The sequence below is a fragment of the Paroedura picta genome, chromosome 5 (assembly GCF_049243985.1).
Source record: "Paroedura picta isolate Pp20150507F chromosome 5, Ppicta_v3.0, whole genome shotgun sequence".
Taxonomy (NCBI): Eukaryota; Metazoa; Chordata; class Lepidosauria; order Squamata; family Gekkonidae; genus Paroedura; species Paroedura picta.
In genome coordinates, this window is record NC_135373.1 from 64,864,174 (window position 1) to 64,878,408 (window position 14,235).

The following is a 14,235-nucleotide window of genomic DNA, read 5'->3' on the forward strand; positions in this document are numbered from 1 at the left end:
GCCAGCTGCCTGGAAGCAGTGATAGGATGGCTTAAGCAGAGTTTTCTGAAGTGCAACCCCAAGACTGAGGTCCTGTGGCTGGGCAGGAAAGGTCCAAGCAAGGAAGCACGCCTTCCCAATCTGGATGGAGTGCAGCTAACAGTGGCCCACACTGCCAGGAACCTGGGAATGATACTTGAGGCCTCCCTCTCAATGGAGGCTTAGATCACGACGGTAGCACGGCTGGCATTTTACCATCTCCGCCAAGCCAAACTACTAGCGCCCTACTTGCCCCCAGAACACCTAGCTACAGTGATCTACGTGACTGTCACCTCTAGACTGGACTTCTGCAACTCGCTCTATGCTGGCCTGCCCTTATCCTTGATCTGGAAACTGCAATTAGTCCAAAATGTGGCTGCCTGGGTCTTCACAGCAACACTTCAGAGGTCCCACATCCAGCCTATCCTCCAGCAGCTGCACGGGCTCCCAAATGAATTTCAGATCAGGCTTAAGGTTTTGGTTATCACCTTTAAGGCCATACGCGGTCTAAGCCCAGTATACTTGAGGGATCACCTTTCTGCCTACGCCCGTCATAGAACCTTGTGCTCTACCACCTCCAACCTCCTGGTGGTCCCTGGCCCAAAGGAAGCCCGCATGACCTCAAACAGGACCAGAGCTTTTTCTATTCTGGCCCCCTCCTGGTGGAACGAGCTCCCAGAGAAGCTCAGGGCCCTGACAGAACTAAAGCAGTTCCACAGGACCTGCAAAAGGGAGCTCCTCCACCAGGCTTTTGGTTGAGGTTCACCTAATCCATTTCTCCCAATTGGCCCCCCCAAGCCTCCCCCCTCCTATCATGACTGTTACGAATCTGCCCAACCCCTGGGTCTCAGTATGAGTTGAGCTAAGGCTCTTTGCAGTCTCACCTTCCTTTAATGTTTCTAAAATGTGGTACGACTACATCAAATTTAATTTCTTTTAGCCATTTCAGAATTGTGTCATTTTTGTACCATAAGGCTCACAATTTTTAATAGACTTCAATTACCTTGCGACGTAGCATGAAAAAAACTAACAACAGACCATATCTGTACCTACACCAGACCATGGGTTAATAAACTTAAATGTTTGAAATGGATTGCTTTGAAAAGGAAGAAACACAGGCAAGTCAAAAATTAGGCATGCAAAATAGATTTCTGAGTGGGTTGCTAAAAGCATCAAGGCAAACAATATACATTAAAAATATATTCAAAGCAGGAAATCAGGAAGAGAAGCAGTGGGGTCTTTGGATGACAAAGGAATAAGGGATTGCCAAAATAGGGGGGTGCCAGAGAAACTCAATGACTTCTTTGCTTCTAAAGAAGAAGAATTGGTTCTTATATGCTCCTTTTCCCTATCCGAAGGAGGCTCAAAGCGGCTTACAGTCGCCTTCCCATTCCTCTCCCCACAACAGACACCCTGTGAGACTGAGAGAGCGCTGATATCACTGCTTGGTCAGAACAGTTTTATCAGTGTTGTGGCGAGCCCAAGGTCACCCAGTTGGTTGCATGTGGGGGTGCGCAGAATTGAACCTGGCATGCCAGATTAGAAGTCCGCACTCCTAACCACTACACCAAACTGGCTCTCCTGTGAGACACATACCCATGCTATAGCCCCTATTTACAGAAACAGAGTCTAAAGCAGAGTTCTAAACCTGGGGGTCGGGACCCCTTTGGGGATCAGGACCCCTTTGGGGGTCGAATGGCCCTTTCACAGGAGTTGTGGCAGGGCAGGCAGCTTGGCTGGGGGGGCACCATCCACAGAACAGCCTTGCAGGGTAGATCGAGATACAGAATTCATCTCTAGAGCGGGGTAGATCAAGATAGAGCCAGTTTGGTGTAGTGGTCAGGAGTGCAGACTTCTAATCTAACGTGCCTGGTTTAATTCCGTGCTTCCCAGCTGGGTGGCCTTGGGCTAACTACAGCACTGATAAAACTGTTCTGACCGAGCAGTGATATCAGGGTTCTCTCAGCCTCACCCACCTCACAGGGTGTCTTTTGTGGCAAGAGGAAATAGATGGTGAATGTAAGCTGCTTTGAGCCTCCTTTGGGTAGAGGAAAGTGGCATATAAGAACCAACTCTTCCTCTTCCTCTGTCTGGAGCAGCGGAAAAGAGCGAGATCAGCATGGTGGGACAAGAGGCAGAATTGAACTGTGAAACCATGGGGAAAAAACCCAAATTATATGCAATCATGAACCATGGATCTTCACACCATTGGTCAGTTTCGGTTTAATTTCTGTGAAAGAACATGTGAATAATTTTATGGTTGGGAGTCACCACAACATGAGGAACTGTATTAAAGGGTTGCAGCATTATGAAGGTTGAAAACCAATGGACTAAAGAAATAATCCATATTGAAGTGACCAGAAGAAATTCTAGACCTAATGGGAAAATTAAAACCCAATAAGTTCCCAGGTCCTGATGGAATACACCCAAGGGTTCTTAAGGAACTCAAATGTGAGATTGTTGACCTGTTAACCTGTATAGGTGACCTATCACTAAATTCAGCAACTGTACCAGAGGACTGGAGAATAGCAAATGTGTCACCATTTTTTTAAAAAGAGATCCAGAGGGGAACCCGGAAATCACACGCCAACATTTGCTACTTTGCAGTCTTCTGGTATAGTGGCTGAATTTATTGATAGGTTACATATTTGAGTTCCTTAACAGTGGTTCTCAACCTGTGAGCTGCAACCCCTGGGGGGGGTGGATCGACCCTTTTCCTAGGGGTCACCGAGGCCGCCACCACCATGCCACTGCCTTCCTAATGGCTCCGGCATGCTCCAGCCCCTTTGGTGATCACGGAAGCCCAAGGCGGCCAAGCGCTGCAGCACAGAGGGGAGGGGTGCCCGCGATGCTGGCATGCCAGCCAGCACCCGTACACAGGCGCAAAGCTCTGCACCTGTGTGTGAGCGCCAGCTACAGCACTGGCCGCTTCCCATCCCTCCCATCTGCAGCACTGGCTGCCTCAGGCTTATATGATCGTCAGTGCGCCAGAGCACGCAACCCTATGACCCCTTTTGGGTCACCGAGGCCACTGTGGCGCACCATCAAGTACGTTGGGAACCACTGCCTGGGGTATATTCCATTAGGACATGTGACTGAGAGGAACCTCCACATTCAGGATCCCAGATGTGACAGATGAAGGCCTTGGCCTATATATCCTGTTTTTGGCAACCCAGAGGAACTGATTGGCTAGACTAGATAAATCACTTGTCTGATCCAGAAGGCTCATCTTATGTTCTTATGGCACATTTCAACAATAGTTCCTCAAAAGAAATGAGAGGAATAGCTGGCTAGTCAGAGCCTTAACAATAGCAAGTTATTGTGACTTAATAGAACAATATCAGAGGGGGGGGAGATTTAGAGAAAAAAATTTATTTCTAAGCTTAACATTTTCCTCTATTAAGTAATCTGCTTCTCACAGGGGAGAAATTAGAATTTTTACCTGCAAGTGAAAGTCATATAAGAATCCTTGTACATCAGAACTGGAACACACCTCCACTGCAAATCATCCTTAAATACAATAAACTGTTCCCATCTAAAAACAGAGGAGGAGATGGAATGATGCAAGCATTTCTCTTCAGGGCCCAGAAACTCAAGCTTTGGACAGCTCCTTTCAAGGTGCCTGTAAAGGACAGAAGGAAAACTAAATTAAAAAAACAGAAGGCAAACAAATATTTGGAACAGAAACATTTATTTATTAACCTACTGTCTACAGAATCACAGCTGCCATGTAAATATTTGTTAGTCTCAAATTTGGAAAGAATTTGTATTTTACACTCTAATGTATGGAAGAATACCAGTGAGGTATAGTAGTCAATCCATGGAATTGATACCTGTGTGTAGTGATGTAAAATGTGTCAAACAACCAAGAAAGGGAAGTCTATTGATGAAAGGTTCCAGCTCAGTTTCCAACACCCCAGAAATCTAGATTTTAACATCCAGACTTTCATAATAGACCTTTGGGAGGAAGGCAGACATTTTTCACTGTGTGTATATAAAATGTGTGCCAGTTCAACACCCAATTTTGCTATGGCCAGGAGATTTTTTTTGTATGTGCTACAATCTCATTGTAATATATAATTTCTAAGTGTTGTTAAGAAGGTGGTAGAGCAGAGACAATAAGCTATAACCTGAGAGGAGCCCAGCAAGAAAGCAATATGCTTACTTATAATGACATTCACTTGGCAAGACGAAGAAAAAATTAAGAATGGGATATTAAGTAATATTCATCTACCGCTATTAACCCCCAAGAATAATTTTTGTCAGCTTTCCCAGAAAAGAACAAGAAAGGATATGTAAAGTTCATGTATTAATCAAGGGTCATAAAACCTACCATCTTGACAAGACATTATGTAATAAAAACAAAACTAAGTGCAACCCTTTAAAGTATCTAAATTCAATATATTATAGTGTTGATAATGTCATTTCCCTGTATGCGTATTTTCTTTTATAATCCTCAGTATCCTCTCTCTCTCTCTCTCTCTCTCTCTCTCTCTCTCTCTCTCTAACACACACACCCACCCCTACACTGAGAGACAAAAAAACAAACATTTAACCCAACCAGCCCTCTGGATTCAAAAGCTACATTGAGCACCTGTGACATTTTCCAATCAACTGCTAAGGTTGGCAGAATTGTATGAAATAGTATTTTCTCTTTTCCTCTCCATGTTCTGTCTCCAACATCAATTAAGACCAGACATGAAACAATCTAAAAGTTTAGATCCAGGGGTGTTTGCTTCAGGCATCAGTTCCCACATTTTCTTTGTATGTAACCAAAGCTGTACACTATCTTGTCTTAGGAATAGGAGCAAGAAAATCTCATCTTCTCCCTCAATTGATGTGATCCTTCCTCTCTGTCCCTTAATGCTTCAGATCTGAGTGTATATTATATTATTACCTCATCATACTTCAAATATCTATTTAAAATACACTCCACCCTTGAGCTCTGTCTATGCACTAGAAGTCCTGCAGAGCTTTGGATTTTATTCCATTGTGTGCGTGTGTGGACAAATTAAAATTAATTTACAGTGTGTATTGGGCTGGAAGTGACACAGAAAACAATCTCATTCTCAAACTAAAGCATTCTGAAAATGTGTTCCAATCTATTCCAGGTTTGTGCACACTGTTAAGCTAAGTTAGCCTTTCTGCTGTTCAAAACTGAATACAACTTAAAATATGTATAAATTGACAGCGATCTGGAGGTTATCAACAGCTGGTTATTTATCCCTTGTAAGTATTCCCCCTTCAAAAGCTTTGGAACAATTAATGTGTTTCAAGAGGTTGTTCTTAACCTTTTACCTGAGTCTAAGAGAAGCCTGTTCATCATATCATCAGTCACAATAAAAGTCCCTAGCAGAAAACACCAGAAGAACAAGGGCAGGCACTGCAATAGCACAATGTGAAAGCCCTTTTAAGTGATGCCACCAAGTGAGCTTCAATTTACACTAATAATTGTCACTGGAACAGAGAAAATAATTACACATTTGTGCAGAAAGGACCAATTTCTCAACATTTGCATACGCAAAAGAACAGACTCAGACAGCCTTCTGGCTCAGTGGGCATTGTTAGTAGGTGGCAAATGAGAGAAAAGCCATGCAGAAGGAACAGTTAATCTCCGGGAAGGCAAGGAAGCAGGCAGATGCTGCAGTGCTAGACACCCTGATGTCCTGAGATTTATACAACCAGACTAATGTCTATCTCTGGGTAAGCAATTTGTTAGGTGTCTCCAGCTGCAGAGCTGCTCCTTTGGGGTCTGGGAAAATTAGAAGCTTAACAATGAAATATTAAGAGGAAAGGGGGCATGGACAGTCCTGATGAACCCAGTTAAGTTGCATTTTTCTTAAGATGGACTAGATAGTCTAATTTCTTTGGCACATCTCCTGAAAGAGAATGCAAGGAAAATAAGAGTAATGTCATTTGTCTCCTGAAGCAGTAAGTGAATCATTGCCTTGTTTAGTAATTGCAGCCATCATCCAGTTAGACTAGGGTTTGTTTAGGTGCAAATGTTTATTTCCTGTCCAGGAACCATGTCATTCATGTGGAGGGATGCAAAAAAATTCAAGGCATGAGTTGGAAACATATGTTATCATGAAGATCTAACATTTAACCTTCCTGTGTGAGAGAAGCCTTCAAGGACATACTCCGCCAGACACATTTTAAAAACCTACTACAGATAAACATCTAACAAAACAACTAGCTCACCAAAAGAAGTCGGTCCTATGGTGCTATGCTTTCCCTTGTACTCTGGATAGAATAATTTCCTTGATATTATTTCAACACTGAAAGGAGCTTTATCTCAAGTCTGAAACAACACATCTTCCTTGTGCAAGTATTTGTATAACCTGTCCCAGACTGGTTGACCTTAATAACAGGTATTACATCAATTTCCATCTCTATTTTTAGGAAGGGCAAAGCTATTTGTTTCCTAAACACTAAATGACCAATTAATGGTAAAGTACAGGATAGGAAGTAGAAATCTGCAGGGCAGAATTGACAGGCAGGAGCAGGGATATTAAATATCAGGGACAGACAGGAGCAGGGGCAATAAATCCTTTGATACAAGGGGGAAACAAAATTCAAGCAAGGTTCATCTATCCTTCACAGTCATGGTCACATGTATGGCCATCCTGCCAGCCTGGTCCTAGCAGATGTTGGCCACATTATTGGACATTTGTTACCCACCATGAGCCGGTTTCAGGAGTGGTGGGGAATAAATTTAATAAATAAACAAACAAACAAACTAATAAGCAAACTAATAAACAAACAAACAAATGACTTTGACATATAGGAACCTGAAAGTCAGCTGAGCCCATGTGGAGCTCTGGTGCCCAGTCCAATTTGCTGCCCCAAGTGATTTCTTTGGATGGCCTGGCTGGAGAAACAGGCCTGCTAAAAGGTCCAACCAGTTCCCCTTTGCTTCAGTGATTTTCCAGGCCTATTTCTAAGCCCGGGGGCAGAGGAGAAATCCAGGAAGAATGGCTGTAAGCTAACAAGCAGTAATGGTCCAAATGAATGTGACTATTCTAACATGCCCTACCAGCACTCTTGTTATGTGGCAAATGCAGAGTCAAAACCACTGACACAAGATACACTGAAACAGACACACTCACAGGGACTTTCTAGTGAGTCGTAAGAATGTCTTTTGTTGCCTGAATATCTCATGGAGTCATTGCTGAAGAGTGAGAATGGCCTTAGATTGAGAGATGTGACTGTGCTATTGCTAATTAAACACTGGAAGACCCAATCCTTACTCATGCACTAAATGACCTTGAGCAGCCTAATGACTCTTACAAGGTTATTATTTGAAAACAAAGGGGAGGAAAGAAAAAATCAGGAATGCCACCTAAGCTTCTTGCAAAAAGTTGGCACAAAAATATGTTGGACAGGAGAATAAGCTTGTCAAAAAGCACACACATATACAGTCCAGCTAATGCTTTGGTGTCTGTTTTCCAGTTGATTATCTTACCTATCTTCAGTAAGATTCTGATGGATAGGTCTTTTTTTATTAATGTGTATTCCTACACTTTATTAAGGAAAAGAAAGATAAGAGAATTTATCTCCAGAAAGCATGTACACGTGAACACACACACACACAAGGGATATTTTAAATTAAGAAGTCTGAGGTCGTAGGAAATAAGATGCTTCCATAGATATCAAGAGCATTTGAATACTGATTAGGTTATATCAATCAGACATAAATCTAGCGAGGTATAGGGGGTGGCTCATAATCCCATAAAACCACACCGCTTGCGGGTTTTCTGAGCATGCCCTGTAAAATATCTCATCCCTATGCCCTAAACAGCAGGTCTTTGGACAATACCAAGATTTCACATGTAAAACTCTGTAGAGCTTTAGATATAGCTTAAAAGGCAGAGTTGAAGGCTAATTCCTAAAGGAATTGTTTGTTTTATAAGATTTATGACCCACATTTCTATATAATAGCCACTGCGGAGAACTGCAGCTAATACAATGAAAATTATTTAAAAACAAACATAATTAAAATTAAACCATAAAATAAAGAATTATCACCAACGAACAGAATCAATCAGCAAAATATAACACCATGGTGGTAAAAGAAAACCTGAATAAGGATATTAGAAGACAAAGAAAGACATCCAATCTATACACAGCCCGTGGCGCCACGGGCGCCACGGACTGAATAAAAGAGTAAGGGGTAGTGGGGAGGAGTTAGGGCGGGACCGGTCCGGGATAAAAAATCGGAGGTGTCCAATCAGGAGCCGCGAAGCGGCTCCTGATTGGGCCCCTCCGAGTGCCACTCGAGGGCCAAGTGGCCAATTGGGAGGCACGCATAGCGTGCCTCCCTATTGGCCACTTGGCCCGCCCTGGACTGGCCGCCCACACCCGCCATTTCCCCACTTGCCGCTGAGCTGGACGCATCTCCAGCAGGACCAGCTCCTCCTCCTGTCGCCAGCGGCCCGCATACGGCCGCCAGCAGCCCGCCTTGCCGCCCTCCAAACCGGCTTCTCGCCTGCTGCCCACCCGCCGCCGCTTTCTCAGCCCGCTGCACAAGCCGGGAATCGGCCCCTAAAGCCGCCGCCGCCGCACGAGGCCCGGGAGACGCCCGGCAGCATACCTCCCTTGCCCAGGCCGGGAATCGGCCCTTAAAGCCGCTGCCGCCGCCGCACGAGGCCCACGAGACGCCCGGCAGCATCGCTCACTTGCCCAGGCCAGGAATCGCCCCCAAAAGCCGCCGCGGCCGCTGCCACCGCCGCCGCAGGAGGCCCGGGAGACGCCCAGCAGACTCACTCCCTTGCCCAGGCCGCGAATCGGCCCCTAACGCCGCCGCCACCACCGCACCAGGCCCGGAAGACGCCCAGCAGACTCACTCCCTTGCCCAGGCCGCGAATCGGCCCCTAACGCCGCCGCCACCACCGGAGGCCCGCCGCACGAGACCTGGGAGACCCCCACCAGGATCGCTCCCTTACCCAGCCACGGAACCGCCCACAACAGCCGCCGCTGCCGCTGCACGAGGCCCGGGAGACGCCCAGCAGCCTCACTCCCTTTGCCAGGCCGCCAATCGCCCCCAAAAGCCGCAGCCGCCGCCGGAGGCCCAGGAGACGCCCAGCAGCTGCGGGGACAAGCCGACTACTCTTCGCCCATCTGGAGCTGTACCACCTCGACGCCAGCTGCCCGGTAAGTGAGCTGGGGCCAGCAGCGCTCTGCGCGGATGCGAGGCAGTCCCTGCGGCGAGAGGCTACCGCCCATTCCCCAAGGGAGATCCCGGCCCCACCAGAAGCCTCCTTTCCACTGCCCCCTTTTCTCTACAGCTTCTGCCGGGGACAGGCTCTCCCCCCCAGCCCAACTAGCGCCCATTTTATTTAAAATTAAAATGGGCTTAAAATCTAGTATATATATAAAAATAAAACTAGCACAAAACTGCTCAATTCTCCCTCCCAAGCAAGATAGAAAAGGAAAACCCAACCCTATGGCGGGAGGAAGTCTAGCCTTATTCCAAAACAACTGCCACACAGAACACACAGACAGCTGGGCATTGGAGGTCATAAAACAAGGCTATGCCATAGAGGTTGTAAGACTCCCACCACCAAATTTACGCAATCCCCATGTCCAAAGACAAAAACAAAATTGGAAAGAACCCAAAAAAGCAATCTAACACTTGTTACATATGCAGACGATAGAACAGGTACCAAAATGAGAAGAGAAAATGGGAGTAACTCCAGCTTCTTCACCATTCCCAAGGCAAACGGGAACTGGAGAGTGGACTTGGACTTAAAAATTCTAAACTGTTTCATAACACTAAAGCACTTCAGAATGGAGACCTTAAAATCAATCTCCAAAGCACTGCAGAAGGGAGAATTCTTAACATCAACGGACTTCTCAGAGGCGTATCTGCATGTCCCAATTCTAGAAACAAAAAATTCCTCTGTTTCTGCATAGGCACCCAACATTATCAATACAGAGCACTTCTATTTGGGCTCTCAACGACCCCACGAGTCTTTTCAAAGATGTTGATAGTTCCGGTTGCTCTGCTCAAGAGCCAAGGATTACACATAGACCCCTATTTATACGATCTGTTGCTATTTGCAGACTCCCTAGAGCAGGCCCTCAGCCACACCAAAATTGCTATGGAAATGTTACTGACATTCGGATTCATAATCAGTCTACAAAAGAGCTCTCTGATATCATCAAAATCCCTACAACATGTAGGAGTATGGAGAGACACATTAACCTCCAGTCTGTACATGATGGACAAAAAGTTTCAAAAGACCAAGGAGTTGGCAAGCTAAGTAATCAAGGGCAAAACATCAGCTCTAATGCTATTGGCAAGCCTGATGGGTCTACTAATTTCAAACCTGAACACAGTGGCATGGGCAAGACTACACTCAACCCCTTCAAAGCTTCAGAGAGCCTACCAAAATGACATAACCCACAAAAAGGACAGGAGAATATAGGTTCCTCTAGCGGTAAGACTTAGCCTCTCATGGTGGACAAAGGAGCGCAATTTAACAAAAGGGAAAATATTCAGAGCCGGTCAGGAAACGCAGGTGTTCACAGAGGCCAGTCTGTTGGGTTGGGAAGCAACAGTAGACAGCCTGTCAGCTCAGGAGAAGTAGTCCCATCAGGAGACTCAACTTCCGATAAACATGCTAGAGATGCGAGCAGTGTTCCAAACCCTTGCTGTTGTTGTTAGTTGCGAAGTCGTGTCCGACCCATCACGACCCCATGGACAATGATCCTCCAGGCCTTCCTGTCCTCTACCATTCCCTGGAGTCCATTTAAGTTTGCACCGACTGCTTCAGTGACTCCATCCAGCCACCTCATCCTCTGTCGTCCCCTTCTTCTTTTGCCCTCAATCGCTTCCAGCATTAGGCTCTTCTCCAGGGAGTCCTTTCTTCTCATGAGGTGGCCAAAGTATTTGAGTTTCATTTTCAGGATCTGGCCTTCTAAGGAGCAGACAGGGCTGATCTCCTCTAGGACTGACCGGTTTGTTTGCCTTGCAGTCCAAGGGCCTCTATAACAGGCGGGTGGTTTTGGATGGTCCAGCGGCCAGTGTGCCTCAGGGTCCGTAAGAGGGGGAAGGTGGCAGTTGAGGCAAGAGTCTTCTCCAGCACCAGAGTTCAAAAGCCTCAATTCTTTGACTCTCGGCCTTCCTTATGGTCCAACTTTCACAGCCATATATTGTAACTGGGAAGACCATAGCCTTGATTAGATGCACTTTTGTTGGCAGGGTGATGTCTCTGCTTTTTAGGATGCCGTCTAGATTTGCCATAGCTTTCCTCCCAAGGAGCAAGCATATTCAATTTCTTTGTTGCAGTCCCCATCTGTAGTGATCTCGGAGCCCAGGAAAATAAAATCTGTCACTACCTCAATTTCTTCCCCATCTATTTGCCAGGAATTGAGAGGGCTGGATGCCATGATCTTAGTCTGATTGATGCTGAGTTTCAAGCCAGCTTTCGCACTCTTCCCCTTCACTCGCATCAAGAGGCTCTTTCGTTCTTCTTCACTTTCTGCCATTAGAGTGGAATCATCTGCATATATGAGGTTGCTGATATTTTCCCCTGCAATCTTAATCCCAATTTGTGATTCATCTAAACCCACCTTTCTCATGATGTGCTCCACATCCAAGTTAAATAGGCAAGGTGACAGTATACAGCCTTGCCGAACTCCTTTCTCAATTTTGAACCAATCAGTGATTCCATGCCCGATTCTCACTGTTGCTTCTTGACCTGCATATAGGTTTCTCAAGAGACAAATAAGATGCTCTGGTATTCCCATCTCTTTAAGAACTTGCCACTATTTGTTGTGCTCCACACAATCAAAGGCTTTAGCATAGTCAATGAAGAAGAAGTAATGTTTTTCTGGAACTCCCTAGCTTTCTCCATGATCCAGCGTATGTTGGCAAGCCCTACAGCACTTCAAAGGGAAGTTAAGAAATAATCATATAATTATAAGAACAGACAATATAGCCACAAAGGCATATTTAAACAACCAAGGGGGCTCCAAGTCATTGAACCTGTACAGGAAAGCACTGTGAGTATTACAGTGGGCAGACACAAATCTCCTGTCACTAAGGGAGGAAAAACTCCTACTGTCATGCAAACTACCTTGAAGTGAATTATAATAAAACCAAAGTCATGGTTTGTGGAAAGAGGCAGAAATCCCACATTTGGAGAATAAACGGGACACTAATAGAACAAGTAAAGTGCTACAAATATCTGGGAGTTCTATTTCAGGCCACAAATGCTAGAACTGCACATATACATTATATCTCATCAAACACTCAAAAAAGCTCAAGTGCAATACAGAAATTTTTCTGGCAAAAAGGTGGAAGATGCATACAAGCAGCCATAAACATCTTCAAGGCTAAAGCTCTTGCACAACTGACCTATGGGGCCTCAATAAGCATCTCTGGTAACCTGTCCATCTTTGATCTAAATTTTTGAGAACAATTCCCCAGTTGCTAGATAAAATTTCTAATGTCACAATTAGGACAGAGACTGGAATGATTAATGTTCGGACTAAGCTTTGCGTGGCAACCTTTATGTTCTGGCTAAAACTGATATTTCAACAGAAGGGTCTTATTAACCTCCTACTGACAGATTCATTTGTTGTGCACTGGTTAAATGTACTGTTAGAGAAGCTGGGCTCCTATGGTCTGTCTTATCAAAGCGAGCCTGGGACATGATAAGGCAAAATAATTAATAAAGAACAGATGTAGAAAGACAGCATGATCTTAAGATTTTGGACCCACTTTTTGGAAAAGACTTTCTTAACAAGACTGTCTTGATGACATAGCTAACCCATCTATTACATTCTGAACAAAGAAGAAGTTTCACTCTTCTACATAATAATGCTCCCCTTCCGCTTTTCTGGAAGGAAAGTTCAAAGGGCTGCCAATAGAAGCACACAAGTGTATCTGTAATGAAAGTCAAACAGAGACAACAAAACATGTCCTATTTGAGTGCAAACTCTATCATCACCTACACACAGATTCACTAGCCTCAATGCTTACAGAATGCCCCAGAGGTTTAAGGAAACAACATCTTAAGTCAATACTGTTGGACACAAACAAAGACCTAACAAAAATTATTGTTAAATACACTTGGGTAGCTACAAAAATAAGGGAGAGCTGGAACAACCCTACTACTAGTACTCTTACACTGGATCCATATACAATGGATATACAATCCATATATCTCTTAGTTTTTATCCATCATAATTGATTTTACATCTGTAATTCTATGCCTTCTACTGGATTGTCTATGACCATAAATAACATTGACTAAGGGAGGAACACATGTGAGGAAAAGAGAATGTCTGGGTGGCCTGGCTGAGCAGGACGATATCGGAGTGGCATCTAAAGCCAGAATTAATCTAATTGGTGGTGGTACATCTTGGAAGACAGAAAATGGATCTATTCGTGACTGCAGATAACAGATAGACATAGAGGTTCATGTCCAGGTACTTTCACCTAGCAGCAGAGAGCACAGACATGCTGATGGTCCTTTGGCCCTGAACACTGATGTATGCTTTTTCCCCCATTCCAAGTACTTCCTCACTTCTTGACTTCTTGTCAAGAATAAAAAGCCTAAGGGCAGAAGTGATTGTGCTTGCTCCTCACTGGCCACATGAGCCTTGATTCTCAACTCTAGTAAGAATGTCATCACAATCCCCAGTACAGATTCCAGTACAAGTGAACATGTTATCGCAGGGCCTGGTATGGCTAACAGACCTGGAGTGGTTAAAATTGATTACTTGGAGATTGAGCAGGAACATTTGAGCAAGAGGGGATACAGCATTTATGTAATCCACACCATAATGTCATCATAAAGATAAATCACCTGTCTCCAAGACTCAGGGATGTACTTCAGTTTCTCCAGGATGGTCCCTCCCAGAAACTGAAGGTGGCTACCCTATGGCGACAAGTGGCAGCCCTGGCTTCATTTCTTCCATACTTTAATGGGAAGCCTATCTCTAAGCATCCACAAGTAGTCAGATTCCTAAAACAACAAGTGATTAGACCAGATGACGATAGCCCGTCCTAAGAGACCCACTGCTATGGGAGGTCCCAACAAGATGTCCTCATCCCAGGAGGAGAATTACCATTGAATACATAATGAGAAGGGTCCTTCTTCCCTGGGGTATAAGAGGACATCTTCATCCCTCCCTCCTTCATCATGCTAACAAGAAATAAAGACATTCTGATACTTGATATGCAAACAGGGAGAACTGCCGTTC

The 14,235-nt window shown here is 44.8% G+C and overlaps 1 protein-coding gene across 7 annotated transcripts in view; it reads right to left on the reverse strand.

Annotated features, from left to right (window-relative positions):
- Positions 1-14,235, reverse strand: part of PLXNB2 (plexin B2) — a 405,779-nt gene that overhangs the window by 287,824 nt on the left and 103,720 nt on the right. For all 7 annotated transcript variants that reach the window (XM_077338327.1, XM_077338326.1, XM_077338324.1 and 4 more), the window contains exon 2: positions 3,461-3,640. Coding sequence is in view for 1 of the 7 variants with exons in the window: in XM_077338326.1 (XP_077194441.1) it covers positions 3,461-3,495 (35 nt within the window). In the remaining 6 variants the exon portion in view is untranslated. The remainder of the gene's footprint in view (positions 1-3,460; positions 3,641-14,235) is intronic.